This window comes from Hippocampus comes, unplaced genomic scaffold (genome assembly GCF_001891065.2).
Source record: "Hippocampus comes isolate QL1 unplaced genomic scaffold, H_comes_QL1_v1.1 scaffold125, whole genome shotgun sequence".
Classification (NCBI taxonomy): domain Eukaryota; kingdom Metazoa; phylum Chordata; class Actinopteri; order Syngnathiformes; family Syngnathidae; genus Hippocampus; species Hippocampus comes.
Genome location: NW_017805453.1, coordinates 1,019,008 through 1,044,770, shown reverse-complemented (window position 1 = coordinate 1,044,770; position 25,763 = coordinate 1,019,008). Strand labels below are relative to the sequence as shown.

The following is a 25,763-nucleotide window of genomic DNA, read 5'->3' as shown; positions in this document are numbered from 1 at the left end:
CATATATATATATATACATACACATACATACAAACACACATATGTGTGTGTGTATGTGTGTGTGTGTGTGTGTGTGTGTGTGTGTGTTAGCAAAACTGGAGAGCATTGTTTGGGCTATTGTGTACGCTTTGGCCACATTTGTTTGCCACCTTTTACCAAAACCTGTTTCCATAATTGGTAGATTATTTTGGGAGTCTTTTAAAGATTAAAAAAAAATGTTGCTATGTTTAGAGAATCTGGTAGTTACTCTGCAGGCTCCGGAGTAGCAAGATAGCGGATGATGGTTAAAAAAAAAAAAAAAAAAAAGAGGCGAATGCGTTCTTCTTCTGCGTAGTCGGTTCTTCTGTTTTGTTTTTTTCCCCCCCACTTAGATTTTTTATTTTGCCCCATCCCACATACCTATTTCAAAGGGTTTTGCTGCCTTTCATACATTTGGTCAACGTGGCTTGGAAAAATTGTGTTGGATGTTCTGATGTAGTTGGCGAAGGGCATATCCCCTTGGTTGTTGTCATGTTCAAAGGGAAGCCCGCCATCTCATATTTTTTGCCTGGGCAGACACGCATGTTCTCGAAACATTAATTTCTTGTTTTGGGTTTTTCTTTCATTTTTGTTTTCCTTTGACATCAGGGATTTTGAAGTGCTTTCTTCTTTCCTTTTCCTTTCTCTTCTGTTTGCTTATTTTGACCAGTTTTGAAATCAGAGAGGAGATAACCTGCCCGCGGCCGCCTGTCAAAATTGACTACATGCCGCACACACAAAGTCATGCTGTTATGTCATTTTCGAAGGAAAAATGCCCATACACCAAATCACGCTCTCATTAAACACCAATGTAAAGCTACCTATATTGAGACTGGGGGGGTTATCTGGATGTCAAGGTTAATTGCAAATTTGCAATCATTTTTGTTAACACCCTCGCCGAATTTGAGATCTTTCGACACGTTGGCCGGCCGTTTTGATCGCCGCCGGCGCTCGTACTGGTACTAAACATTCCAAAAATAAAGAGTGAAAAGACAAAAAAATTGACTGCAGTGACTCGTAAGTGTGCGCCTATATTTCTGATCATGCAGATTGACCTCTTATTTAGAGCAGTTGTCATGAAATGCAGCCCCTTTTTAATAGTTGAAATAGAATTTATGTATATATTTATATTTTTTTAATAAAGGAAGTATAGAACTCACTACCTTGCTCCTGCTGGTATGTTGATTATGTTTGTCAAATTGGGTGACCATCCATTGGGGCAGGAACTCCTGTTTCTTCTTAGTGGCAAAAACTTGACTGCATCAGGACAACACTATGAGGAAGGGTTTGAATCAAACAGGGAACGCTAGATCCTCAAACCTTAATAATTTTCACAGGGTATATTGTAAGTGCATGTACATCACAAATCTTACTTTTTGGGTTCTATGAGAAGCACATGGTGAATAAAAAAAATATCTTTACATACGTTAAAATAAGGTTCCATCTTTCATACGCCTGTTCCGTTTGTGGGTTAGACACAAAACATTCTTGTTGACATATCTGGACACCCAGCAGAAGTGGAAATCCTCTTATTTAATTTGGATTGATCCTTTTCTTTTTCCATTTTATACTTCACATTTTTTTCACTCTTTTTTTTTTGTACATGAAACATGCACTATAGAATTGAACAGCATGGGGGGGGGGGCGGGGGGAGGATAAGTCCATGTATCCACAGATTGTAAGATCTAGTCAAGACTTTGCTGTGTTTATGACAATGCCCTTTGTATTATATTAAGACAGTCTTATGTATGATATATAAAAAGAAGTTAATTGAAATGGTCTGTGTCTTCTTTGAGTCTCATTCACAAAATATACTCATGCTTTGCCATGGAAGCTATTTTACTGTTATTTTACCGCAGACCTGCGATTCTTGGGATTTAGCTTTTGCTGTAATAAGTGTTTTCATATATGTTCGGAATATATCACGTTTCAGTGGTCAATTGCGGACGACGTTTGAAAGTTATGAAGCCAAGTGAAGTCTCAATTTTCTACTTGGCTCGTTGGTCTAGGGGTATGATTCTCGCTTCGGGTGCGAGAGGTCCCGGGTTCAAATCCCGGACGAGCCCGCTGCTTATTTTGCGCTCTTACCTCATATTCTAGTCAGAATTACTCTTAAATACAGTATGTGTTCAACGACGAAAACAGCTTGAAAGCGGCTTCCTTGTATGACTTTGTGCCTCACGAGTTAGTGTTTAAATGACGTCGTCTCGATACCTGGATGTTCCTAAAGCCCACGAAGGTTCCTTTGTCATGTTATATGAAGCTAACTTGCATCAAAGCGGTAAAAGAATGGGCTCGTCCGGGATTTGAACCCGGGACCTCTCGCACCCTAAGCGAGAATCATACCCCTAGACCAACGAGCCACACGACTATACCTTCCCTCATTGTATTTAAAACATAGGTTATGGAGAAATTTTCTGTCCGAAGGGTTTCTTGTAAGCGATTACGTAGACCTATAATGGGTCGAACAAAAAGCCATGTCTTTGTCGTACATGTGATTGCTGGCAAAAGGCAGCATTGACAAACCATGTGATTCTGTGACGTACTTTGTACGTGAGGGAAGAGGCTTTGGATGTAATGTGATTGGTCAATGGCTCATGGAATCAACCAATTATTGCAGCTTTTATTTTGTCTCGCTCCAATCAATAGCCGAGATCTGAGTCGCAGTTACTGAAAGATTGGCATTTTGTTTGGCGCTTCGCGAAATTCAGTAACCGTCAAATGGCACGCTTTTGAGCTGTTGTTTTATTTATTGTACACCGTCCTTTGAGACGCAGTTAGGCTCGTTCTGTCTGGTTTGCCGGAGCTGAGAAACAAAACGACTTTTAAAACAATAACAAGGTTAGTCAAACGGAGGAGTAGCCAAGTTTGCTAACGAGTTAGCTTGAAAAATGCCGAATTTTTGTGCGGCCCCGAACTGCACACGGAAGAGTACCCAGTCGGATTTGGCATTTTTCCGCTTTCCCAGGGACCCCGAAAGGTAAGATATAATATTTTATACAGTACAGGTAGCTGGAAGCACACGTTCTCGAACTTGACTTTTAAATTGGACAGGCAAATCGGTGCTGTTGTGAAATCAATTTCTTTTACAGTATTTCAGGCAGCTGGCTATGGTAAAGCCCTTCCTTTCTCAGCAGCACTGAAAAACAGTAATCTATGCCTTCGTTACGTCTTGGTTAGATTACTGAAATGCATTTTATTTTGGAATCAGCTCGTCCTTCCTTAAGCGTCTCCAGATGATCCAAAATGCTGCTGCTTGCCTCCTAACTGTAACTCGTAAGAGGGAGCACAAAACCCCAATTTTGGCTCCCCTTCACTGTCTCCCAGTCCATTTTAAAGGTCATTATTAGATACTTCACTTTCTGTTCGAATATTTAAATGGGCGTTCCACATTTTATATTATTTGTAAAGTGCTTTGTTACAGCTGCAGCTCTTATGAAATACGTGATAAATTAAGTCATATTGTATTGTAATAAATACATGTCTCGTTTAAAACTCCCGATTGGCTAGTAGGCACTGTAAACATAGTATGTATAAATAAATAAAGAGAATAAACAAAAGAAAAATGTACAGGATGGGATTTGAACCCGTGGCAAAGGAATGAAGCGGCACCTTCGGCGCGACCGCTCAACCCACTCTGGCACAAGCTGGGACACTTGGAACTGTCGTAGAATTTATACTTATAGTTCTTCTGCAATTCATAGTAACATCGCAAAGTGGTGAGTTGTTGACCACGAGAATAACCACTGCGTACTTTATACATCCATCCATCCATCCACTATCTGAACCACTTATCCTCATGAGGGTCGAGCCTATCCCGGCTGTCTTCGGGCAGTAGACGGGGCACACCCTGAAATGGCTGCCAGCCAATCGCAGGACTCAGATAGACGAACAACCATTCATACTCACAGTCACCGCTAGGGACAATTTAGTGTTCTATTTACGGGACGAAAATCATGTAGGATACATGACCCATAAATGCTTGTCACCGACCGCTTCATCCACCTCATTACCACCACGTCAATGCACAGCTATATCAATTTCGTGAGAGTAACGATGTATGTCATTATTGTTATTGTCCTCAAACCCTGTCTTAACCTTTTGAGGTTAAGGTCCTGTGTCGGGAACACGCTAATCCAAGAATGTATTGTCCATCCATCCATTTTCTGATCCGCTTTATCCTCGCAACGGTCGCGGGGCGTGCAGGAGCCTATCCCGTCCGTCTCCGGGCAGTAGGCGGGGGACACCCTGAACTGGTTGCCAGCCAATCACAGGGCACACAGAGGCAAACAACCATCCGCGCTCACACTCAACCTAGGGACAATTTAGAGTGTTCATTCAGCCTGCCATGCATGTTTTTGGAATGTGGGAGGAAACCGGAATACCCGGAGAAAACCCACGCAGGCCCAGGGAGAACATGCAAACTCCACACAGGGAGGCCGGAGCAGAGATCCAACCCAGGACCTCTGCACTGTGAGGTCGACGCGCTAACCACTGGACCACCACCACCGGGCCGCCCTAGAATGTATTGTGTGTTTGAAATTATGTCAACAAAGTGTGTGTTGTGTGTTTGCAGATGTCGAATCTGGGTAGAGAACTGCCGCAGAGCGGACCTGGAGGCCAAAACTGCCGACCAATTGAACAAACACTACAGATTGTGTGCCAAACACTTTGATCCAGCCCTGGTATACAGAACTGTGAGTACCTCACGCCCATATTCGATTGTCCAAGTCTTCAGACCTTCTCATAATGTTTCGAAACAAGAGGCGCCAGGGTGCTTCTGAGTACTTTATACGGACTGCACACGTTCACACTACAGCGCACAAGAAGGCGGCTAAATCTTCATTCAAGCCATTGACCCTGTTTTCGTAGATCAATTTCTCAAGCGTTTGTCTTCTTCTGGTATAGTTAGAGATGGGTTGAAGTACGTGTGACATCATAGTGGAAAGGTCTATAAGTTGTGTGTCTGTGTCAGAGCCCCTACAGGACGGTGCTCAAGGATACGGCCATTCCCACCATCTTCGATCTGACCAGCCACTTGGCGAATCCTCGCGTCAAACACCGCAAGCAGATCAAAGAACTTGTGAGGCAGAAAAAAAAAAACATTGCGTCTCTTAAGTGCAGCTTCTGTTAGTTAAACTTCTTATTTTGGAATCTTCCTTTTGGTTTCAGACAGAGGAGGACCTAAGACGAATCAAGGAAAGAAGATGTGAGTAAATTGGCACGACATTGGAAACTAAAGTTTGATCCGCGGGTTGCAATACAATTCGAGGACAGTACATTTAAAGTGGAACGATTCAGTGGGATCACGATTCGCTTTGATAAAGATGCCGCTCAGTTTGAGAGCGTATAATGCAATACGTTTCTCGTTGAAAGTCATGTCGTGTCCGAACCAGTTCACAATCAATCAAGTTTAACATCCCCTCTTGACTCTCCTTAGTGGCGTCCTCTGCTGAGAAGTCCCAAAAAGACGCGGCCCCCGAAGACCAGATCGTAGACGAGCCACAAATGTCCGCGGAGGAGAAACAGCTGCGCGATTACCTGCGCTCCCTGTTTGAGGTGGTCCTGACTCTGGCCAAGCAGCGCATCCCCTTTCAGACCTTCAAAGATCTCGACGGCGAGAACGCGCCCAACAACTTCCAAGCGCTGTTGGAGTACCGCATGCACGCCGGAGACGAGGCCCTGAGGAAGCGCTTCGAGGCCACGCCGGTGAACGGCGAGTTTCTCTCCTCGGCGCAGCTGTGCCAGCTCCTGGACGTGTGTGAGAACACGGTGAGGGAGGAGATGCTGATGGAGGCCAGGGAGGGCCGCTTCTTTTCGCTGGTCACCGACGACCTGGTGGACTTTGGCGGCGACAAGCACCTCCCGCTCTTTCTTCGCTTCGTCAACCAGCACAACGTCCTGCGCGAGGAATTTTTGGACTTTGTGCTGTTCGACGGCGACGAATTGGCGCTGGTGGAGCGTCTGGAGGCGCAGCTGACCGAGCGCTGGGGGCTCATCATGGAGGATTGCCGCGGGCAGGCGCACAAAGTGACCGGGGCGTCGGCCACCAAGATGAAGGCGGTGGCCGTGCACCTGATGGAGAAGTACCCGCTGGCCCTTTACATGCCCTGCTCCCGCATGGCGCTCAACATCCACTTGGCCAACAGTCTGCCCTTCCCCAACGTGCAGGTGCTCATGGAGACCCTGCGGAGGTTGGCTGCCTTCTTTAAGAGCGCTCTGGCGCAGGCCCTGCTTGCCACGTGTATCTCCGCTCACTCCCAGAAAAGTGACGAAAAGGCCGCGGCGCTCCATCAAGCCTGCGGCGAAGGCTGGACCGAGCGCCACAACGTCTTCGACGTGCTCCTCGACATCCTGCCACCGCTCATCACCTGCCTGGACACCATCCACCAGAATGCCGACGGCGCCTTCGACGGCGCGGCGATGGCCAGCGCCTACTCCCTCGCCGAGACGCTGGCCGACTTTGAGATGGTGATGACCGCCGTGGTCCTCAAAAGCGTCCTCACCTTCACCCGAGCGTTCGGCCGGAACCTCCAAGGCGAGACACTGGACGCCTTCTGCGCCGCCAACAGCCTGACGGCCGTCATGCACTCGCTCGTCGAGGTCAACGACAACATCGACGTGTACCACGAGTTCTGGTACGAGGAGGCCACCAACATGGCCGCCTCCCTGGAGATCCCCGTCCGCGTGCCCCGGCTCTTTGTTCAGAGGCAGCGCGCCGCCGACATGGGCGAGATCCAAGCGGAGGCCTACTACCGCGAGTACGTCACACTGCCCATCATCCACAGCGTCATGCAGGAGGTGGAGGAGATGTTCTCCGAGGTCAACCTCAAAGTCCTCAAGTGTCTGTCGCTGGTGCCGGCCATCATGGGCCAGATGAAATTCAACACCACAGAGGAGAACTCGGCCGACATGTACCGCGCCGACCTGCCCAGCCCCGAGACGCTGGCGGCCGAGCTGCACTGCTGGCGCATCAAGTGGAAACACCGTGGCAAGGAGGTGCGCCTGCCCGCCACCATCCACGAGACGCTGCAGCTGCCCGACATCAAGTTCTTCCCCAATGTCAACGCTTTCCTTAAGGTGCTCTCCACGCTGCCTGTGCTCAGGGTGGAGGAGCAGCGGGGCGCCGCCGCTGGCGAGCGGCTGCGGGCGTACCTGGACGCCGTGCCCGCCAAGTTGTGGAACCGCAGTCTTGCTGTGCTCAACGTCAACGGGCACGTCAAGCCCGACCTGGACGTCATGGTGGACAAGTACTGCAGACTTTATCCCGAGGAGGAGCCCGAGCTGGAGCTGGAGCCTGAGCCTGAGCCAGAGGAAGAGGCTGCCGCCAAATGAACTACATCCTCCCATTTTGTGTCTGGACTGCCGCTTTTATATCATCTTTTTGTATGTACTGCGCGAGGCCTTCAAGCGACATTCAAAACGACTGCACCATGTAATGACATCCAATCAAACGTGAGCATTTTTATTTTTGTACAGGCATCATTTTCTGTTCATGCACATACCACAACAGTCTGACTTTGCATTTATTAACACGTGAAATCTTGTGGCGTGGAGTTTATGGTGTAAACAAATCTGAAAAAATTGACTTGTTTATATAAAGACATGAGACAACAGTACATGGGATTTAGCCCGCCGTCCCTGTGAACGTGTGACTTCAGCGCCGTTGAAGAACAAGGGAGACCACAAGAAGGTGCTGCTGCATCAATTACACACTTGCCAGACAGTTTATTAGATCCATAAACCGAAGTTTGGTTTGTTGTTAATGCCAGCTTTAATGACTTTTAATATTACCTGAACAAAGCATTTGTTTTGTGTTTCATGTAATTCTTGTATTGATGTTCTTGCCTCAACATTTCCCCTCACGATGAGTCACGTTTGATCGCTGATATTTAGTTGTTTTCGGTTAAAAAAAAAAGATTCTCAATCAACTCCTGACTCGGATATCTTCATTGCTAATTATGTTATACTTCTACGAGCAATGTTGATTTTATTGTTGTATGAATGTGCACAATTTATTCTCCCTCAATTTTCTGTCACGTTAAGTTTACAGAGGAGCTGATAGACAATTTAGAGTCCCCTAACTTACATTTGACATGTGAAAAGCCCATGCAACCACAGGGAGAACAGGCAAACTCCACACAGGAATACCCAAGGCAAGACTTGAACCGCGAACCTTGGACCTGTTTGAGAGAACACTACTAACCACTTGATTTGTGTTTACCAACCTTTGTTCAATCCCTCAGCACCGGATGAGTGGGCTGCAAGCCTGTTCTTAAAAAGAAAAAAAGATGAGTAGTGATCAGACCTTGTGATTTCCTAGGAACGTTTGAAATGTAAACCCTTGTAGGGCTGTCTAGAAATAAAGTCACATTGATATTTCCTACCTTACTACATCAATAATTCTGAGAAATCATAGATGTTAAGTACATAAAAGTAATTTGAACAATGATCTTATTTCAGCGGTGTGTGTCAAAGTTGTATCCCTTTGCATTAATCACGACCCAAGAATTAGCTCCGTTTCAAAAAGGTTGCTGAATGACATCTGTGTTAATTGTACCTTCTGTCATTCGGTGGCATTTATTTCTTGTTCTTGTCGCTAAACGTTACTGTATATAAACAAAATTTGGACCAATTACAATGAACCCGTTGCTCTGTATTTGTGGATAATAGGTAAAGGGTAGTGAGATTCCACGTATAATTGACGTCCATTGAAATACATTTGGGGGTATACATTTTTTGACCGTAAAAAAAAAACACACAAACCTCCAGTAAACACGAAATATGCGCGGTGACGCCCCCAAAAACAACGAAAATATCGCGGGAGTGGGGGGGGGGGCGTCTACCGCGCAGGCTGGACTGCGAGTATGCGGGTCCCCCCCCCCCCACACACACACACACACACACACACACACTGATGTGCCGAAATAGCCGTCTTAGACATTGCTTCAGAGCAAATATAGTCATTTAATTGTAATTTGCGCAGCAGGTGCATGTTTCTGTATTGTGTGCGTGTCTGATTTGTAATAGTGTACTCTAATTCTACACTGCCCCCCCCCCACCCCGCCCCACAATAAAGCAAAGTGCTACTTCCTCCCTCTGCTGGTTTATACTAGCAGTTGCGTTCAGGTACAAATCGTGGGTGGGGTCGTCTTGACGGGTGCAGCACGTCCGTTGAACCCTCCGACGTCCTGCAGGAGGAGGAAAGCAGCCAGCAGGGAAACTCGCTAACGAGCCCGCATCATCAGCACCACCGTGGACAAAAAGCACCATGGCCTGGCCGTGCATCACGCGGGCTTGCTGCATCAACCGCTTCTGGAGCGACCTGGACAAGGCGGACATCGCCGTGCCTCTGGTCTTCACCAAATATTCAGACGTCCAGCATAAGCAGCCGAAGGGGCCCGCTGCGGAGAGCCAGCCGGAGGCCGCCAAGGCACCGCCCGCCGGCGCCGTCGCCGCCGCCGCCGCCTCGGACGCCTCCTCCTCCTCTGTCATGCGGCAAGATTTTAAGGCGTGGAAAGTGCGTCCGGAGCCCAGCTGTAAGCCCCGGAACGAGTACCAGCCAGCGGCCGGCCCCTTCATCCCGGAGACCCAGTACCAGAAGGACTACAAAGCGTGGCCCATTCCCAAGAAGCACGACCACCCGTGGATCCCCAAAGCCGGCGCCAGCACCGCCACCGCGGGGAAGCTAGAGCAAGTGGCCGCCGAAATGGAGACCGGCGTGGAGAAGAGCGAGATCGAGGAGAAGCTCCAGGAGAAGGAGACAAAGGAGCCGGTCAGGAGGGACAAGTCCGCCGAGAGGAAAGACCAAGAGGCGCCCGCCGGCAGTGAGCAAGGCAGGGCGGCCGCCGACGCTCTCAACAGACACATTAAGCAGACCATGAGCACTTCCAGCAGCAGCTACAGGTCACGTTGACGAGACATCTTTACATTTCTTTCCAACGTTTTTTATTCTTTTTTAAGACTCGGAGGATATTGAAAAGTTACATATTTCATCATGACATGCTTTTTTTTTTTTGACAGATGGTCCATGAACGCCACATCACTTTCTTATCAAATGGCATTTTACAATATTTGTGATAATGTTGTACCATGACAATACTATATGTTGTTATTTTTAATTTCATACCACATTTCCTTGGGTATTTATTTACTCACCTATTCAGAGTACCTGGGATTGAAACCTTTATTTGTCAATTTAATAATGATTTCCACCATATAATATAACGATAATCTTGCATTATGATCCATTATTATGAGCATTTTAATACTAATATTGCAGCGGACCCCACTTACTTGCGGTTCGGCACCTACTGATCGACCTATTTTGATTTTAAAAAAATAATTCCCCGCATTTTCGCAGAAATTCATATTGGAGGTTTATCAGCGCTTTATCAGAAAATTTGAGGGGGGTTACAATTTTTTTTTCCCCAATGCATTTATTTCAATGAGTGTCAAATACTTGCGTGGGTCAGCCCAGTCCCTATCCCCTGCAAATAGCGGGGGTCCAATGGATATCATTGTAATAGTAGAGACCTATATTCAAATATGAACTGCATTTCCCATTGAAACTTTTTTGTCGAAAGTGGAGCACACTGGGTGTTTATTCGGACTTAAGGTATAAGAAGTGACAACTTAATTCCCTAGTCCATTTTTTTTTAATATTACAGTATACATGTTCAATCAGTAAAGGCTATTTAATGATACATATTACTGTATTTAATAATATATGCATTTATTTCCAATAACTTACTATTCCAACAATAATATGTATATTTTGATGAATTGCAGTGTATAGATTTCAAAATTTTCAACAGCATTCTCCCTTTAAACACTAAACGCCGTAAATGTCAGCTTCAGTGATGTATCAATTCTAGTAAAGGGCCATCGAGTGGCACCACTGTATATGCATTTTTTTTTTCTGTGTGTGTGTTTGACAACATAAATGGGATTAACGGGAGAGTAGGAGCCATTCTGTGAGTGCAGCATTCATTGTTATTTATTTTGGCCATGAATAATCACATTTTACAGCGCTTTAGTTACATTGCGCCCATCATTGGGCAATATAAATGTACTGTCGATTACGAATCAATCATAGCTCTAAATAACTTTACCAGTACAGTACATGACAGGATCCTTGTGTTTTTGAAATGCTATTGTATGTGCAACATGTAAGCGGGAAGCGGTAGCGCAGTGACGTGACTTATCGTACGCTCTCCTGTTACAAGACCCCCGTGACCTCTGTGAGTGATATTTCCGTAAAGATAGGGCAAATGTATTGATCCGCCCCTCCTCCTTGGCCTCCCTTCCAGTGCTACCCAAATCAATGTCGCACAATATGTAGCACCAATGAAGCTAGCAAAAAGACCGTGTTTGTGCAACAATCGCTCATGCTGCTCTCTGTAATCACTTTATGCCCGCTGGCTTCCTGCATCCACATTGTAATGAACATGATGTAGGCCAAGACTGAATAATTCAATCAAGTCTTGGGAGGTTGGTAGCATGTAGACTGCCAACCCTATGATTTTTCTCTTTCCACTTAAGATATGAATAAGAATATGGTGTGATGAGCAGTTAAGCTTTATTAGGTGGAAAGACTTTTATGGCCAGGCTGATGCACTTTACACAGTTGGACGGTCAATATGACGCTCATTAGCAGAGACCAGATGAATATTTATGTTGTATTGCTTCGGTGGCCTGTTTTCACCTTGGGCTGCAAATGTACATACAGTGGAAGCGCTAAAGTTGAACATTCCAAAAGTGGTACTCTTTGATGGGATTTCATGATGATGTTTTTAGTGTTAAAAACAAGACCCGGGACTCAGACAGGCATGTATGAGGGGGTGGCCACAAATCTTGTGCTCCAGCACCTTTTACCACGAGCAAATTCACTTGCTTGGATGTGGGTACACTAAACAAGAGCCTCAAATGTTTTCTCAAATGCTAGGCACACTTATTTTATTGTGGTTATTATTGTTAGTGGAACTATATATGAAGTTCGGTTCGGGTTAGTTGTATGTCCTACCCCTCAATCTAACCTGACTGCACTTTGTCAGGCCCTATGAAGACTAGCTGCTGTTGGTGTACCTCTGAGAGTCACCGAGACACTCAAACCCCCTGACCGCGATAACGTGGCGATACATCAGAAGTTTTTTTTAATCTATTTATTTATTTTTATACCTTTAGGGGGATGTTTTTGAAAATGTTTTTGCATTTAAAAAAATTACATTTGGAAAATGTTTGAAAAAAAAATAAAATTCAAGAAATAAAACAAAGGCTACTAGTCTAACAAACAAACTTAACAGTTACTTAGGTGTACTGAATGAGACCATTCGGCATGTCAAAAACATGTCCAAAACAAAGGCCCAGGCACCATGGTATCCTGTAATTAGCAAGTAAGAGATAAAGACAGTAAGAAGTGAAGCAAAGGAAAGTGGCATGAGATAATAAAAATATGTGAAATATAATATATTTTGGGGGATTTAGTTGGGTGGGGGGGGGGCAAAACATTTATTTGAGGGGGCCAGGTCCCCTCTTGCCCCTGCCTAGACCCGGCCCTGGTTAAAAAAAATCGTTTGGCCTTTGTTTGAACAAGGACTGCGACAACAAATAATTGGATTAAAAACAAAAAGGAAAAAAAAACCAAAAGCAAAATCTCTGCATCGAAGCTTTGCTGAGATCAAATTTTCCATGTGGACTCACGTTGTTGCGCAGTGGCACCCACATTATTGTGTTTCATCATGCAAAATAATTTTTTATTCAAGACCAAATACATCAATAGGATGAGTTGACAGAAGACTCGAATATACGCGAAAATACTCAATATCATGAAATTTTAAAATATTTCAGCCCAAGTTTGAACTCCCAAGTTTTATTTAACTTTGTGCACATGTGTACCACTTTTGGGGTGTTCACCTTCGGAGGTTCCACAGCGTACATTGTATTTTTAGCCTCATGTAGTTGCTATTAGCCAAATGAGGCAGCTGAGACCATAAAGCAAAGTGCTCCCCCGGGGACATCGAATCCTTTACCAAAGCAAACAGCTTCCACTCGATACAATTAAACATTGTGTTGTTGCTGTCTTGCAGAAGTGAGTTCAAGGCCTACAAGGACGTGAAACCGGTCAAGCCCATCAAGGCGGCGGCCCAGTACAAACCCTCGGCCGAGAAGGAGACCAGCCTGGAAACCAGCTACAGTGCCACTTTTAGGGGCGAGCAAGTCAAGGCCCAGCCGGCCGACAACAAACTGCTGGAGCGCAGGAGGATACGCAGTCTGTACAGCGAGCCCGGCAAGGAGCCACCTAAGGTGAGCACACACACACACACACACACACACACACACACACACACACACACACACACACACACAGCACAGTCAGCTTTTATACAATTATTATACAATGCAATACTGTTCTATAGAATGAAACCAAAACCTGTTTTTGTTGCTAACGTAAATTTCCCAAGCTGCACAGAGACGAGGCGCACAGACTGTTGGCCTTGGTCTACGGTTCCTAAGCCAATCACGATGCAAACCACAATGCACTGTTAAAAAAAAAAATGTTGACGGAGTCCAATGTGTACTATGATATTTTGTTGGTTAGCAAGGTTATCAAAACGAAACAAAGAATGTCATCATCATCAGGGCATATAGTATTTCTGTTTTATTTATTAATTACATTTTTTATTAATTTAACAGATTACAATTTATTTTAGGATTTCCTTTATGCTTTTTATTGCATTTCACAGTTGAATTTAATGGGTCGTGTGGATGTGTTATTTTGGTGCACAAAGATTGTTTTGCCTTGGTGGAGGTATTAGGGTTTGGGTTTGGGCAGGGGTCGGCAACCCAAAATGTTGAAAGAGCCATATAGGACAAAAAAACCAAACAAAAAACAAATATGTCTGGAGCCGCAAAAAAATAAAAGCCTTCTATAAAATTTACAATGAAGGAAACACATGCTGTATGCATGTAGGAGACTGGACTGTCTCAGAATTGTTTATGTTATTCATTCCTTTGTTGTGTGTTCACAAACGCCCCCATATAATTTATTTTGTGATTTCCTCGCTTGATTGTTTTGTTTTGGTGCATAATTTTCGCTTTTCTTAGTGTCAGTGAAGTAATCATTTATTTCCGTTTTTCGGAGGCTGTCTTGAACGCCTCTCGAGTCGAAAGAGAAGAGAGAAGGCGCGGAGTCGGACGCAGACGTGTCTGTTTGTCGAGACTGTTAAAAGCATAAATAAAGTGTACGTTTTAAAAAAAACAACATCACAGCTCTCCTTTTTCGAAGCTGCAACATGTATCTATATCTATTTGAGCTATATTAGCCTCCTATCAAAATCTTTTTCCATTTTCAAACATTTTTTTGTAAAGCTCCAGGGAGCCACTAGATGTCGCTAAAGAGCCGCGTGTTGCCGACCCCCTGGTTAGGGTATCCAATCTGTTGCTGTTTCAATTTTTTCCACCCTCGACGGTAAATGGTTGCCCCATATTGTGTGTGCGCGTGTGCACGTGCGGCAGTCAACATGTGTTCATTGTAGCCCTTCCCTCCCTCTCTCATTTTCGTAGGACGTGTCAGAGGCTGACAGCAGCTCTGTTCTAAATCTGCTGTAGTCAGGTGTGTTTCCATTAGAAAAGCATGGAGGCTCACCTCAGACTACACGGCACACGACCGCACAACGCACTAAAGATCTCTTCTTCACTCGTTGCCTGCGTCACCTCATTTCTTTTGATTAATCCCGTCAATCATTCATGAGAATTATGTGGAATCATAGGAAAAACGCGTAGTTGCAGATGACCACATTGTTTCCCACGGGGCCTCCTCTCGGTCTGATGCTGTGTAGATTGTGCTTCACAGATGTATTTCAAATTCGTTTCTTCACAAAATGATGCAAAGTCATGCTGACATTTTTTTGGGGCCTTTTTTTTTTTTTTTGCCTGTTTAATGTGGAGTGTATCAAAGGAAATGTTTGTTACAATTATTATTATTTTTTTTTTAATGTATGGTGGTTAACTTGGTTTTACGCAACACAAACCAACAATTGATTGACATTTGTTGCATGGCAATGTAGGCGGGCCATCATGTCCCATTCCTTTTGTCATGATTGTTGTTTTTACAATTTATGATGTTGACAATGTAGAGCTAACATTGTAAAAGTTTTACGAGGGGACACAGTTTGACCCCCAAACAAATTCATTCCAAGACCTAAATTTGTCTAAGGTCTTCATGAGACCAGACAACATTTTTTTTTAATGATTAATTAACGAGAAGACAGTCACAAATTTGAGGGAAAAATGTGTAGTATATATTTTTTTTTTTTTAGATTCGAAATATTTTGAGGAAAAATATAAGTGTGTTATTACTGCAAGGGAAACCAAAAACAAACAAAAAAAAGCCAAATAGCAGTCTGTGTTAGCCCAAATTCATCTGGCTTCTGCTGAAAAGCAAAACAATTGTCAGGAAATGTCAAAACTAAGAAGAGCTGAACTTTATTTGAGGTGAACGAGATACACTCATTATGGGTCAGGTCAAACTCTCATTTGAATGAGTTTGAATTTTGATCAGACTATTCTAAGCACAGCTATATCACCGTTACTGTATCAGAGCGTAGGCACACTTGGCCAGCAGCATTTTTCAGATGTTTATTTTTATTTCCCTTCTCGAAAAGACAAGGAAAAGGTTGTACAGGCTAAAGGTCACATTAAAGGCGGAAATAGTTTTGAAATTATTGACAAAAACCGGCCATACGAACAGGGATGTGTAGAGTTTTTACATCGGATGTACAAAAGTCATAATGTGCATTTACCAAAACTAATAGAATGTGTAAAAACTGATCATGTCACTTTCTCCCATCGCAATAAAAAGCGCAAAGACCCTTTTTGTGCTGTTTAATTGTCATGAGACTAACCCCCATTCACCCCTAAAGCACACCTTAAGGCTATGCATGCTCAAATCATAGAGTTGAATTCACTCAGCTTTTTTTTTTTTTTTAAAACTTACATTCTTTCCTGTTTTTTTTTTTTTTTCCTCCCCACAGGCGGACAAGCCGGCATCTCGCATCCGGCCGAAGAAAACGACGGCGGGGAAGGCTGTAAAGAAGACGAAGGAGAACAAGGAGAAGAAGGTGCTGGCTGCTTCCGCGTCCGCCAAGAAGAAAGAAGAAGAAGCCGCCGCAGCGGAGGCGGGCGTCACCAAGAAGAACAAAGAGATCAGCAATAGACTGGCCGAGGCCAAACAGTAACACACGTATCTCCGTCAGCCTCTTTGCAACGTGAACGTGCACTCGCTTCACGCCCCCTTTTTCCTCATTTCACCTTGAGCTCATGTACTTGTACAACGCGTGTCTAAGTGTGTTTGTGCAAGGGAGAGCAAATGTGAGTGTGCTCAGGGCTGAGTTCTCGAGTGAGTTTTGGAAGCGTCACGCATATGTTGTTCTACACCATTTAACTTTATTATATTTTATTCTCCTTCTACCTTTCTTGACCGATTCACACCGTTCCAACCTCAACATCTTCCAAAAATTGATGCCAGGCGGGCTATTATTTTGAACTCAGTTTTCCCACAATTCCACATTTTTCACTCAAAAATTGCCCGTTTATTCCTTCTGATGCATTCACCAGAACAGTTTCACAGAATTCCTTTTCGAAATTCTAAACCAGGGGTGCCCAACCTTTTTAGAAGATCTACTTTGGAAGATCTACTTTTCAAGCCAACCAACCTTACACCGTTCGATCGACCGTTACCGCACGAGCATGCGTCTACACACACACACACACACACACACACACACACACACAGACACACACACACACACACACACACACACGCATGCCATGATGAGCAGCCGCCATAACGGCCCCTAACATGAATGAAACAGAAAACTAAAGCAGATACAAGAAATTGTGAGTTTGTGAAAAGGAAATCGCTGCCTACCTTAATACTGTAATGTTTTTTTAAAAATAGATGTATCGCAACAGCTCTGATCGCAAACTGCAATTGCAGACTGCTGATCGCAAACAACATCCGGTGATGTAGGTGACACGCCAATGTAGATTAAAGGTGACCTGCGTTTTAATTTTAGTTTGTAAATACTTTTTTGTGAAAGTGAAACTGATAGGATGCTTAAGATGAAATGTACACTAACACAAAAGTATAGAATATTAACAACACGCACAGAGACAGTCAGACACCCTCCCTCCCCCTGCCTCATTTCCCCCAACATCTCCCGCGATCGACTTGGGACCAGTTTCGACTGGTTGGACACCCCTGTTCTCAATGTTCAGCTCATTGAATTCACTTTGGAAATGAATTTCATTTTTCACAAATACAATTCCGCATCATTTTGTAACTTTGAATGTAACTCAGCATCATTCCACACTTTCACCACATTTTTCATTCAAATGTGACACATTTAAAATCATTCCATGTCATTCTCTGTCTTTCAATATCATTGCACATCACTCCACATTTTTTCACCAACATAGAGCGCGTTTTTCAAACAAATCATTCCATATCATTCATTGCATATCATTTGAAACTATTCAGAATCATCAGAGTATTCAGTAACTTTCCACATCATTTCATATCATTGCACATAATTCGATATTTTTTCATTCCGCTTTCCAGGATTCACACACAATTTTTCCCAAAATCCCAATTGCATTTTCTGCTATTGTTTTTATGATTAATTAAGCACCTAATTTGCACATCAGTCCCGAAGAGCCATGGTTATTTGTGCAAAAGGGCATTTTACACGTGAACTCCACATCCAGTGATTGTAAAAACTCATTTTGTGAGGAGGAAAAAAAAGGGCCCACTTTCTTGTTGCAGTGCCTCTGCTGTTGTCCCCCCCCCCCACCCCCGTCCCCTATCAGTGGCTTTCATCCGTTTTGTTGCTAAGATACCAAATCAATTGGACTAGAATTCCCCGCAGCTCGCATGCAAGGCCCTCCTTTTTTCCACCCCGATTTACAGTATGCATTGTAGCTTGTACATTGAGCCTTTTAGGGTCCATATATGCTGTGCTGTTTGAAATATATGCATGTCTAGTAGTAACAAAAAAAAATCAATAGTCTCGTCGTGGCTGTACAAGCGATGAAGTAAACAGACACCAGCGAGGTGGTTCCTGCTGCACCCTTACTGTTACACTATTAACACAACTGTGGTTTTGAAAGGAAAGTGCACTCTTGTTAGCCTCACCTTTGACTTTTCACTTCGATATGTAAAGAAACAATCCACATGAAGCCAATAACTTACATTTTGAGTGGGAGTCTTCAGGCCACACTGAAATGCAAAATGAATAAGAGGAAGGGTTTTAGTATTGTTGGGGGGGGGGGGGGGGAGATGTAGCACTGCAAGAAAAAAGCCAAATTGGTACCAGAACAATGTCATAATACTTTGCGGAAAAATACATACAAAATCATCACAGTACGTGTGTGTGTGTGTGTGTGTGTGTGTGTGTGTGTGTGTGTGTGTGTGTGTCCATGCCACCATCATCAGTGCAAAGAAGTCAACCAAGTGCCACCCTGTCCACTCCCACTCCCTGGTGCTGAAGGCCACCAAGGTTTTTTTTATTTTTTATTTAGTGGTCTGCTTTATTATGGCTGGCGTCGCATTAATTCATCAGTGAAGAAAAGCTCTAAAGGGACAAAAAGACAAACGGAAGCAGATGATGATGTGTTTGCTGTAATCTTTTTTGTGTGTCTGCGAGTGAGTGCGTGTGTGCCTGTGTGCGCGTGCTTCTCAGTTTGTTCAGAATTAACTCAGATTAAAGAACAAAAAGTGAATGTCAACTCTTTTGACTTACTTATTTTGTGTGTTTGTGACTTAAATACTTTTTAGGTGTAATCGTAATGTAACGTCATAAGTAAATCATGCTTTTCAGGTAAAAAGGGGGTAAACATCCGTGTGTCAAAAAGTGAGACTACAGCGGTATCGGCCCCTGGAGGAAATTGAAGACTTGGGTGACATCGACAACTCTTATGTTAGTGATGCAGAAAATACGCCTGGAATGAGCACATTGATTAGTAAGATAATAAGATCAATTTGAATAAAATAGTTTGCTTGTGCTTAAAAATTCAAATGAAGAAACGGTGACAGCAACGCCTACAACATCGTGTTTGTGTGTGTGTGTGTGTGTGTGTGTGTGTGTGTGTGTGTGTGTGTGTGTCCATGCCACCATCATCAGTGCAAAGAAGTCAACCAAGTGCCACCCTGTCCACTCCCACTCCCTGGTGCTGAAGGCCACCAAGGTTTTTTTTATTTTTTATTTAGTGGTCTGCTTTATTATGGCTGGCGTCGCATTAATTCATCAGTGAAGAAAAGCTCTAAAGGGACAAAAAGACAAACGGAAGCAGATGATGATGTGTTTGCTGTAATCTTTTTTGTGTGTCTGCGAGTGAGTGCGTGTGTGCCTGTGTGCGCGTGCTTCTCAGTTTGTTCAGAATTAACTCAGATTAAAGAACAAAAAGTGAATGTCAACTCTTTTGACTTACTTATTTTGTGTGTTTGTGACTTAAATACTTTTTAGGTGTAATCGTAATGTAACGTCATAAGTAAATCATGCTTTTCAGGTAAAAAGGGGGTAAACATCCGTGTGTCAAAAAGTGAGAGTACAGCGGTATCGGCCCCTGGAGGAAATTGAAGACTTGGGTGACATCGACAACTCTTATGTTAGTGATGCAGAAAATACGCCTGGAATGAGCACATTGATTAGTAAGATAATAAGATCAATTTGAATAAAATAGTTTGCTTGTGCTTAAAAATTCAAATGAAGAAACGGTGACAGCAACGCCTACAACATCCTGACTGAAATACCAGCTGTATTTTGTTTCATTTTATTTACTCGTTGGGGTGTTGTCATCCATTTCCTCCGAAACAGTCATGCTGGTATAAAATGCATAAATTATTCAATGGTTAAGTCTGGTGTGTTTCCAGTGCAGCATGAGATAGTGAATAAATGATTAGTGAGGTCACTTTAACAGTAAAAGACCACCTACCACTAGCAGTTCTGCTTCATGTTTAAGATCGTATTTGCTCCATGAGCGAGTCAATAATATTTGTCATTTATTCATGGTATAAATATGAATTTTTTGCTACCTCGTTGGAATTAAGTACGTCAAAATGTGATCAGTGCAAAAAATGTTTTCAAAAAGCGACAGAGGGCTCTCTTTCGGGACGTGAAAACGTTCTACTTTTAAAAAACTCACGAAGAAGAAAAATACACTTCCGGGTTGATACCAAGGAAATCCGGAAGTAAACAACTGCGAACAAGGAGGGAACCGGTGGCTAGATGGTTGGCGTCACATAAATATTTGTAAGAAACATTTCCCATATTGTCGGAAACTTTCATGTAACAAATATCAACTTAAAATATGTACCATGTCTTTCACAATTAGCGAATAATAAGTCCTTAAATATTGTCTGACACATGTTGAACGACCGGTAACAAGGATGTTGACTATTTACTTACCAACTTTTACACATTAACATTGGACTTCATCATAGCCGTCTGTTCTATTTGTGTGTTTCTCACCAAACTACGCAATGTGTCACAGATTGAATAATCGAGATGACCTTGAATTACGTTCATCGTACTTAGATTCCCTTCACATTAACAGTGGTGAACAGTCAGGGCAAGCAAGCCCTTTGTCGACGCATTGACATCCATTTACAGCATAAATTCTAATCTTTGTCCCATGTAAGGGATTTATGTGGCTGTTCTTTTAATGTCCAATCCGATTTCAGCTTCTGCCACTGATCTTAACCGACCTGAACTACTACATACATATGCCACAGCAATATCAGTATTGTTTAGTATGTCTTCCTCTGTACCTAGCGTTTCAATGCACGATGACCACCAAGAGACTAGACGGCTTTGAGGTGCTGTGTGAATGGGCGTCGTGCAGTTTCAAAGGGCGCGGCATGGAGGAGCTGAGCGACCACATGTCCGCTCATCTGACAGAGTATTTGGGCGACAAGGATGCCCTGGAGGAGCTGGGTGAGCCAAAGTCTCATGAGAGCACATTCATTTGAATTGTGTGATCCACGCGTCACAGTGACCATGTTGTTTGTGGTTCCCAGACGAGTACGCTTGCCTGTGGAAAGGTTGTTTGTTTGTCTCCATGGGCAGCCCGGCAGAGTTGGAGGCGCACGCGTACTTCCACAACTACCACGCCAAGCTCAAGTACGCGGGCTCGCAGCTGCTCCAGTCCCGCCTGGACCTGCCCGCCTGCACCCAGGCCGTGCACAGCAACAACCTGCTGCCCGACGGCTCCAACAGACACATCTGCCAATGGGAAAATTGTGACGTACGTGACTTCTTTTTAACATTGCCAGCCAGACTTTATGGTGAATCAACCCACATACATCGTGGGGGTGATAAATTCCAGGCCTAACCACAATAGGTGAAAATCTGTCTAGAAAGAACATATTAAAAAATATCTTTTTAAAATTGTATTTATTTTTTTTTGTTTTCCCTCTGCCACCAAGGTTGTTGTAGTAAATGACAACAATCTCGTTGATGAAATAAAATAAAAATGAATGCTTAAAAAAAAAAAAATTAACTAATTGAAACTACCTTTTACATTTATAACACTAACGAATACTGCATTTATATTGAAAATGTCCTTGTTTCATCTTTGCCAATTAATTTCATTCATGAGCTTCTATATCTTTTTTCTGTGTTACTGTTTGGCCATACAGAAGAAGGTAGTCATTTGGGAAATGCCGTTTTACTTTTAAATGATGACACAATACTTATTGTGACCTTCATTTATCCTTCACTCAACAAATACGACATACAGTATGTATTAAAAAAAAAAAAAAAAGGAAATCCTAAACTTAATAATTCTAACAAAACCACTTTAAAAACCAATGAAATATTTCTGAATTAAAAAAAAAAAATCAAAATGAAATAAAAATTATCATGAAAAATCCAAAAATATTATAACCCTGCATCCCACACCCTTTCAACCCATTTAAACTGATCGAAGGACATTTACGTATATTAAAACACACTTTTCAGAAACCTTGTTACCGTATTTGAAGGCAAAAAACTAATTCCGGGTACGAGCTGTGGCTGACAGCAGTTCCGGCATGCGTGTGCTTGTTTTGTTTCTGTTTTCTACTGTTCTCCTGGTTTTTGATAAATAGATGAAAAATGCATTGGCCTCTGCGGCTCTCCTTTCCCACCTGCAAGAGCATTCCAAGAAGTAACTCCACTGGAAAGACTTCTCAAAGAGCGCATTCCGGAGCTCGAATGATGAACTGCAATGGGAGAACACTGCTTTCGCTAATTCACACGTTGGTCTTTCCACAGAGCGCATTTCTCAATCCCGAGTGGTTCTACCGCCACGTGGATAATCACATTGAAAGTGCCGAGCAGCAGTCGCTCTCGTCTCAACAGCAGGCTCTCCTATGCCGCTGGGCAGGTAAGGACTTTGAAGTCAAAGCTTTTGCTCTGCGGACCCCGTTTTAATTTCAGCGGTTCCCCCCAGGCTGCGATGCCTACTTCAAGATCCGCTACCGCCTGAGAGAACACATGCGCAGTCACACGCAAGAAAGACTGGTGGCCTGCCCCACCTGCGGCAGCATGTTCTCCAGCAACACCAAGCTCTACGACCACCTGCACAGGCAGGCCCAGCCCGTGGGTGAGTCGACGCCGCAAAGCGGCATTTCGACATCCGACCTGATTCTTCACTCTTCTGATATTCCAACTCATAGAATCGTTGGTTTGCGAACACTGCGGCAAAGCCTTTTCCAGCGAGAGACTGTTGAGGGATCATGTACGACAGCATGGTAAGCCTTTATGCTCGCGTACGCACTCACCCAATGAGATCGATTTTGCATGTAGAATAGAAACAAAACTGTCACTGTTCAGAAAGCCTTAAAGGAAACTCCACGCGCAGTGTTTATCGTTACATTCTAAATTCATTCATCGTGACGAGTCAAACTACAAATCGACATTGCAACCAAGTCGAAAATGCAGTTTTCAAACCGGAAAGGCTGCAGAAATAATTGACTGCTTCATCTTGGTCGTCGGAAGGCTTCATATATGTACCGTATTTTCCGCACTATAAGGCGCTTCGGAGTATAAGACGTACCTTTTCATAAATGATCTATTTTAAAACTGTTTTCATATGTAGGGCGCACCCTATTATAAGGAGCATAGAATAGACGCTATAGTAGTGGCTGCGGTTGCGTTATGCATCCACTAGATGGAGCTACGCTAAAGGGAATATAATACAATACAATACAGCATTATTTATTTAGTGCTCTCACTTTCGCTGCAGCTGTAACAAAGTGCTTTACAGACATTTAAAATACTACGTCCAAGAAATTAGAATATTGATCCATATATAAGGCACTTTGGATGATAAGGCGCACTGACGGTTTTTGAGAAAATTGAATGTTTTTAGGCGCGCCTTATAGTGCGGAAAATACAGTATATTTTTTATTGATATGGTGTCGAGATAAGTTGAGTTGATGATGAAGATGTTCAGTCCGCATGTTTACATGTCATTGTTTCATGAAGCATTCCACGTCGAAGTGATGAAGCCACAGATTAGTTTGCATTGTTGTCATAAACTGACGTCTGACTTGGTTGGTAGAAGTTTGTCGAGTTGCGGTGAATGCAAAAGAGACCGCAAGTAAAAAGTACCAGAACGAATGTGGGAATGAATGCTTAGTGACAATTGTCATGTGTGTTGCAGTGAATCAGGTCAAGTGTCCTTTCTGCGACATGACGTGCACCACACTGGCCGCCCTGAAGATCCACATCAGGTTCCGACACTGCGACGAGCGGCCCTTCCCTTGCGACTTCTGCGATAAAAGGTCCGTTCGCACACACGCACTCCAACACGGCAATACCGTAAACGACACAGACGTGACCTGAGGTCGTCTTTGTCATTTTTCACGGCAGGTTCAAGAACCAGCGAGACCTCCAGAAGCACACGGACGTCCACAACGAGGGCTCGGTGTTCCACTGCTCCGTGGAAGGCTGTGCGTATTCCTGTCAGACTTTCCCGACCATGAACCAACACTTCAAGCGGGTGCACGAGGTCGGTCGGACAGTCGGACGTCAATTGGCATCTAGTTGTTGATTCCGATGAGACGAGTGATGTCATGTTTCATGTGCAGGCGGGGGGCATGTCCAAGTATAAATGTCACCTTTGTGGCAAGGTGTTCTCCTGGTGTTACACGCTCACTCTTCACCTCCGAAAGAAACATGAACTCAAGTGGCCTTCCGGACATTCGCGATTCAGGTCGGTGACATCACCAGAAACCATATTTGGTCAAAATGGAGACCGGCAAAGCAAAGCTCTACTATCCAGTGTTACCTTTGCCATTCATGTGCATCAGATTTGTCATCTAAGATTCAATCACAGATGTCCAAAACCGCTCCTGAACCCAAGTCAGATCACCAAAAGATAGAAGAAAGAAGCTCCCAGCCGATAAGGGAAGGAAAAGTCATGTCAATGCAATTTAAGCAGGCAAGATATGAACTAGTACAAAAATTGGAGGAAAAACTGCATGATTTAAAACAGCAAACAAAAAAAACCTCAATGTTAAGTGTAAATAAAAATCTCTCATAAATTTACATAGTACAGAGAAGTGTGTTGTTCACAAGCCTGCTGAATTTGAATGAATAAAAACTTAGGCTGACCGTTAAAGTGCATCACTGGGCACCGTTTTTAGCAACACAAAAAAAAAAAAAAAAAAAATTGTAAAAATGAAATGGTGAAAAACTGTTTCACAATTCAGCGCGACGTAGTTCTCAGTCAGTGCACGTGGTCAACATCAACATTTCTGCCTCAAAACTAGATTGAATTATTTTAAAACCATATTTGCCTCACTTGAGTAGTTGATGGTATAATCGATATGATAATACATTGTAAGCAACGATGGCTGTTTTTTGCAGATATAGGAAGGACGTGGACGGCTACCTGAAGCTGAACATGGTGCGTGTGGAGACGGAGGAGGTGACCAAAGAAATCATGAAGAACATGAACAAGAAAGCCGTCAGCCTTCGCAAGACTCAACGAAGCCGCGGCGAGAGGGCCTCAGTCGCGCCTGACAGCGGACACTGCTCTCCACCGTTGTCCACCTCTTCATCCTCCTCTTGCGCCTCCTCAGAGGAGGCGTCGGCTCAGTCCAGCCCCCAGCAAGGCGATGACTCCCCGGTCTACTGCGTAATGAGCACCATCCCGCACATCGAGGATGAACCCGGCGGAAGCACCGAGCAGGAGGCCGACCCAAGTGGGACGTCCGGAGCCGTGCGGGCCCTCACCATGGTGGCCAGGGGGCTAGGCATGGATGTAGTGTGAAAAATAGCATTTTTAGTTGAACCTCATTTAATTGTTTTCACATGTTGACTTGAATTTGCATCGTTTTAGGTTTGAAATGCAGTTTTTCTTTAAACATAGAAGTATGTATGCATCTGATGCTTTTAGATTTCCACGTTTTATGAGCACATGTAATGTGATTGACTGATCATATCTCGTGAAATAAACATGGGAATTTTTAACGCCTCAGCGCCAAGCAGCGCTTCTTCAGTTTGCTTCACAGCTTTGAGATTTCAAAAACCAAACAAAACAAACAAAAAAAAAACCAGCAGAACAAGAGATGCTTTGTAATGTCATTTTCGACAAAAACCGCGTAACTATACATGGTCGTTTTTTTCGGTTAAAAACGCCTTACTATATATGGTCGTTTTTTTCGGTTAAAAACGCCTTCTTATACATGGTCA

At 43.6% G+C, this 25,763-nt stretch overlaps 3 protein-coding genes and 2 non-coding genes across 5 annotated transcripts; 4 read left to right on the top strand and 1 right to left on the bottom strand.

The window, feature by feature from the left end:
- Positions 1-2,012: 2,012 nt before the first annotated feature.
- trnap-cgg (transfer RNA proline (anticodon CGG)) lies at positions 2,013-2,084 on the top strand. The gene has a single exon. It is a non-coding gene; the product is annotated as a tRNA-Pro (tRNA).
- A 225-nt stretch (positions 2,085-2,309) lies between these two features.
- trnap-agg (transfer RNA proline (anticodon AGG)) lies at positions 2,310-2,381 on the bottom strand. The gene has a single exon. It is a non-coding gene; the product is annotated as a tRNA-Pro (tRNA).
- A 284-nt stretch (positions 2,382-2,665) lies between these two features.
- On the top strand, positions 2,666-8,321 carry thap12b (THAP domain containing 12b). The gene is made up of 5 exons (XM_019874369.1): positions 2,666-2,998; positions 4,595-4,715; positions 4,994-5,101; positions 5,191-5,227; positions 5,459-8,321. Exons 1-5 carry the CDS (start codon positions 2,910-2,912, stop codon positions 7,351-7,353), a joined length of 2,250 nt encoding a protein of 749 aa, XP_019729928.1. The 5' UTR covers positions 2,666-2,909; the 3' UTR covers positions 7,354-8,321.
- Positions 8,322-8,928: 607 nt separating this feature from the next.
- On the top strand, positions 8,929-16,800 carry map6b (microtubule-associated protein 6b). The gene is made up of 3 exons (XM_019874215.1): positions 8,929-9,924; positions 13,107-13,323; positions 16,053-16,800. Exons 1-3 carry the CDS (start codon positions 9,290-9,292, stop codon positions 16,254-16,256), a joined length of 1,056 nt encoding a protein of 351 aa, XP_019729774.1. The 5' UTR covers positions 8,929-9,289; the 3' UTR covers positions 16,257-16,800.
- Positions 16,801-20,260: 3,460 nt separating this feature from the next.
- On the top strand, positions 20,261-25,555 carry LOC109518467 (histone H4 transcription factor). The gene is made up of 10 exons (XM_019874297.1): positions 20,261-20,330; positions 20,853-21,014; positions 21,098-21,324; positions 22,335-22,446; positions 22,513-22,665; positions 22,739-22,813; positions 23,728-23,848; positions 23,937-24,075; positions 24,155-24,279; positions 24,936-25,555. The coding sequence occupies exons 2-10, from the start codon at positions 20,867-20,869 to the stop codon at positions 25,339-25,341; spliced, it is 1,506 nt and encodes a 501-aa protein (XP_019729856.1). The 5' UTR covers positions 20,261-20,330; positions 20,853-20,866; the 3' UTR covers positions 25,342-25,555.
- The last annotated feature ends 208 nt before the right edge of the window (positions 25,556-25,763 follow it).

Coding starts and splice junctions, on each gene's coding strand:
- thap12b (XM_019874369.1), top strand. CDS start 2,910: ATGCCGAATTTTTGTGCGGCCCCGAACTGCACACGGAAGAGTACCCAG. Junction 4,716..4,993: donor CAGCCCTGGTATACAGAACT/GTGAGTACCTCA, acceptor TGTCTGTGTCAG/AGCCCCTACAGGACGGTGCT. Junction 5,102..5,190: donor GCAAGCAGATCAAAGAACTT/GTGAGGCAGAAA, acceptor TTTTGGTTTCAG/ACAGAGGAGGACCTAAGACG.
- map6b (XM_019874215.1), top strand. CDS start 9,290: ATGGCCTGGCCGTGCATCACGCGGGCTTGCTGCATCAACCGCTTCTGG. Junction 9,925..13,106: donor ACTTCCAGCAGCAGCTACAG/GTCACGTTGACG, acceptor GCTGTCTTGCAG/AAGTGAGTTCAAGGCCTACA. Junction 13,324..16,052: donor CCGGCAAGGAGCCACCTAAG/GTGAGCACACAC, acceptor TCCTCCCCACAG/GCGGACAAGCCGGCATCTCG.
- LOC109518467 (XM_019874297.1), top strand. CDS start 20,867: ATGACCACCAAGAGACTAGACGGCTTTGAGGTGCTGTGTGAATGGGCG. Junction 21,015..21,097: donor GGATGCCCTGGAGGAGCTGG/GTGAGCCAAAGT, acceptor TGTGGTTCCCAG/ACGAGTACGCTTGCCTGTGG. Junction 24,076..24,154: donor ACTTCAAGCGGGTGCACGAG/GTCGGTCGGACA, acceptor TTTCATGTGCAG/GCGGGGGGCATGTCCAAGTA.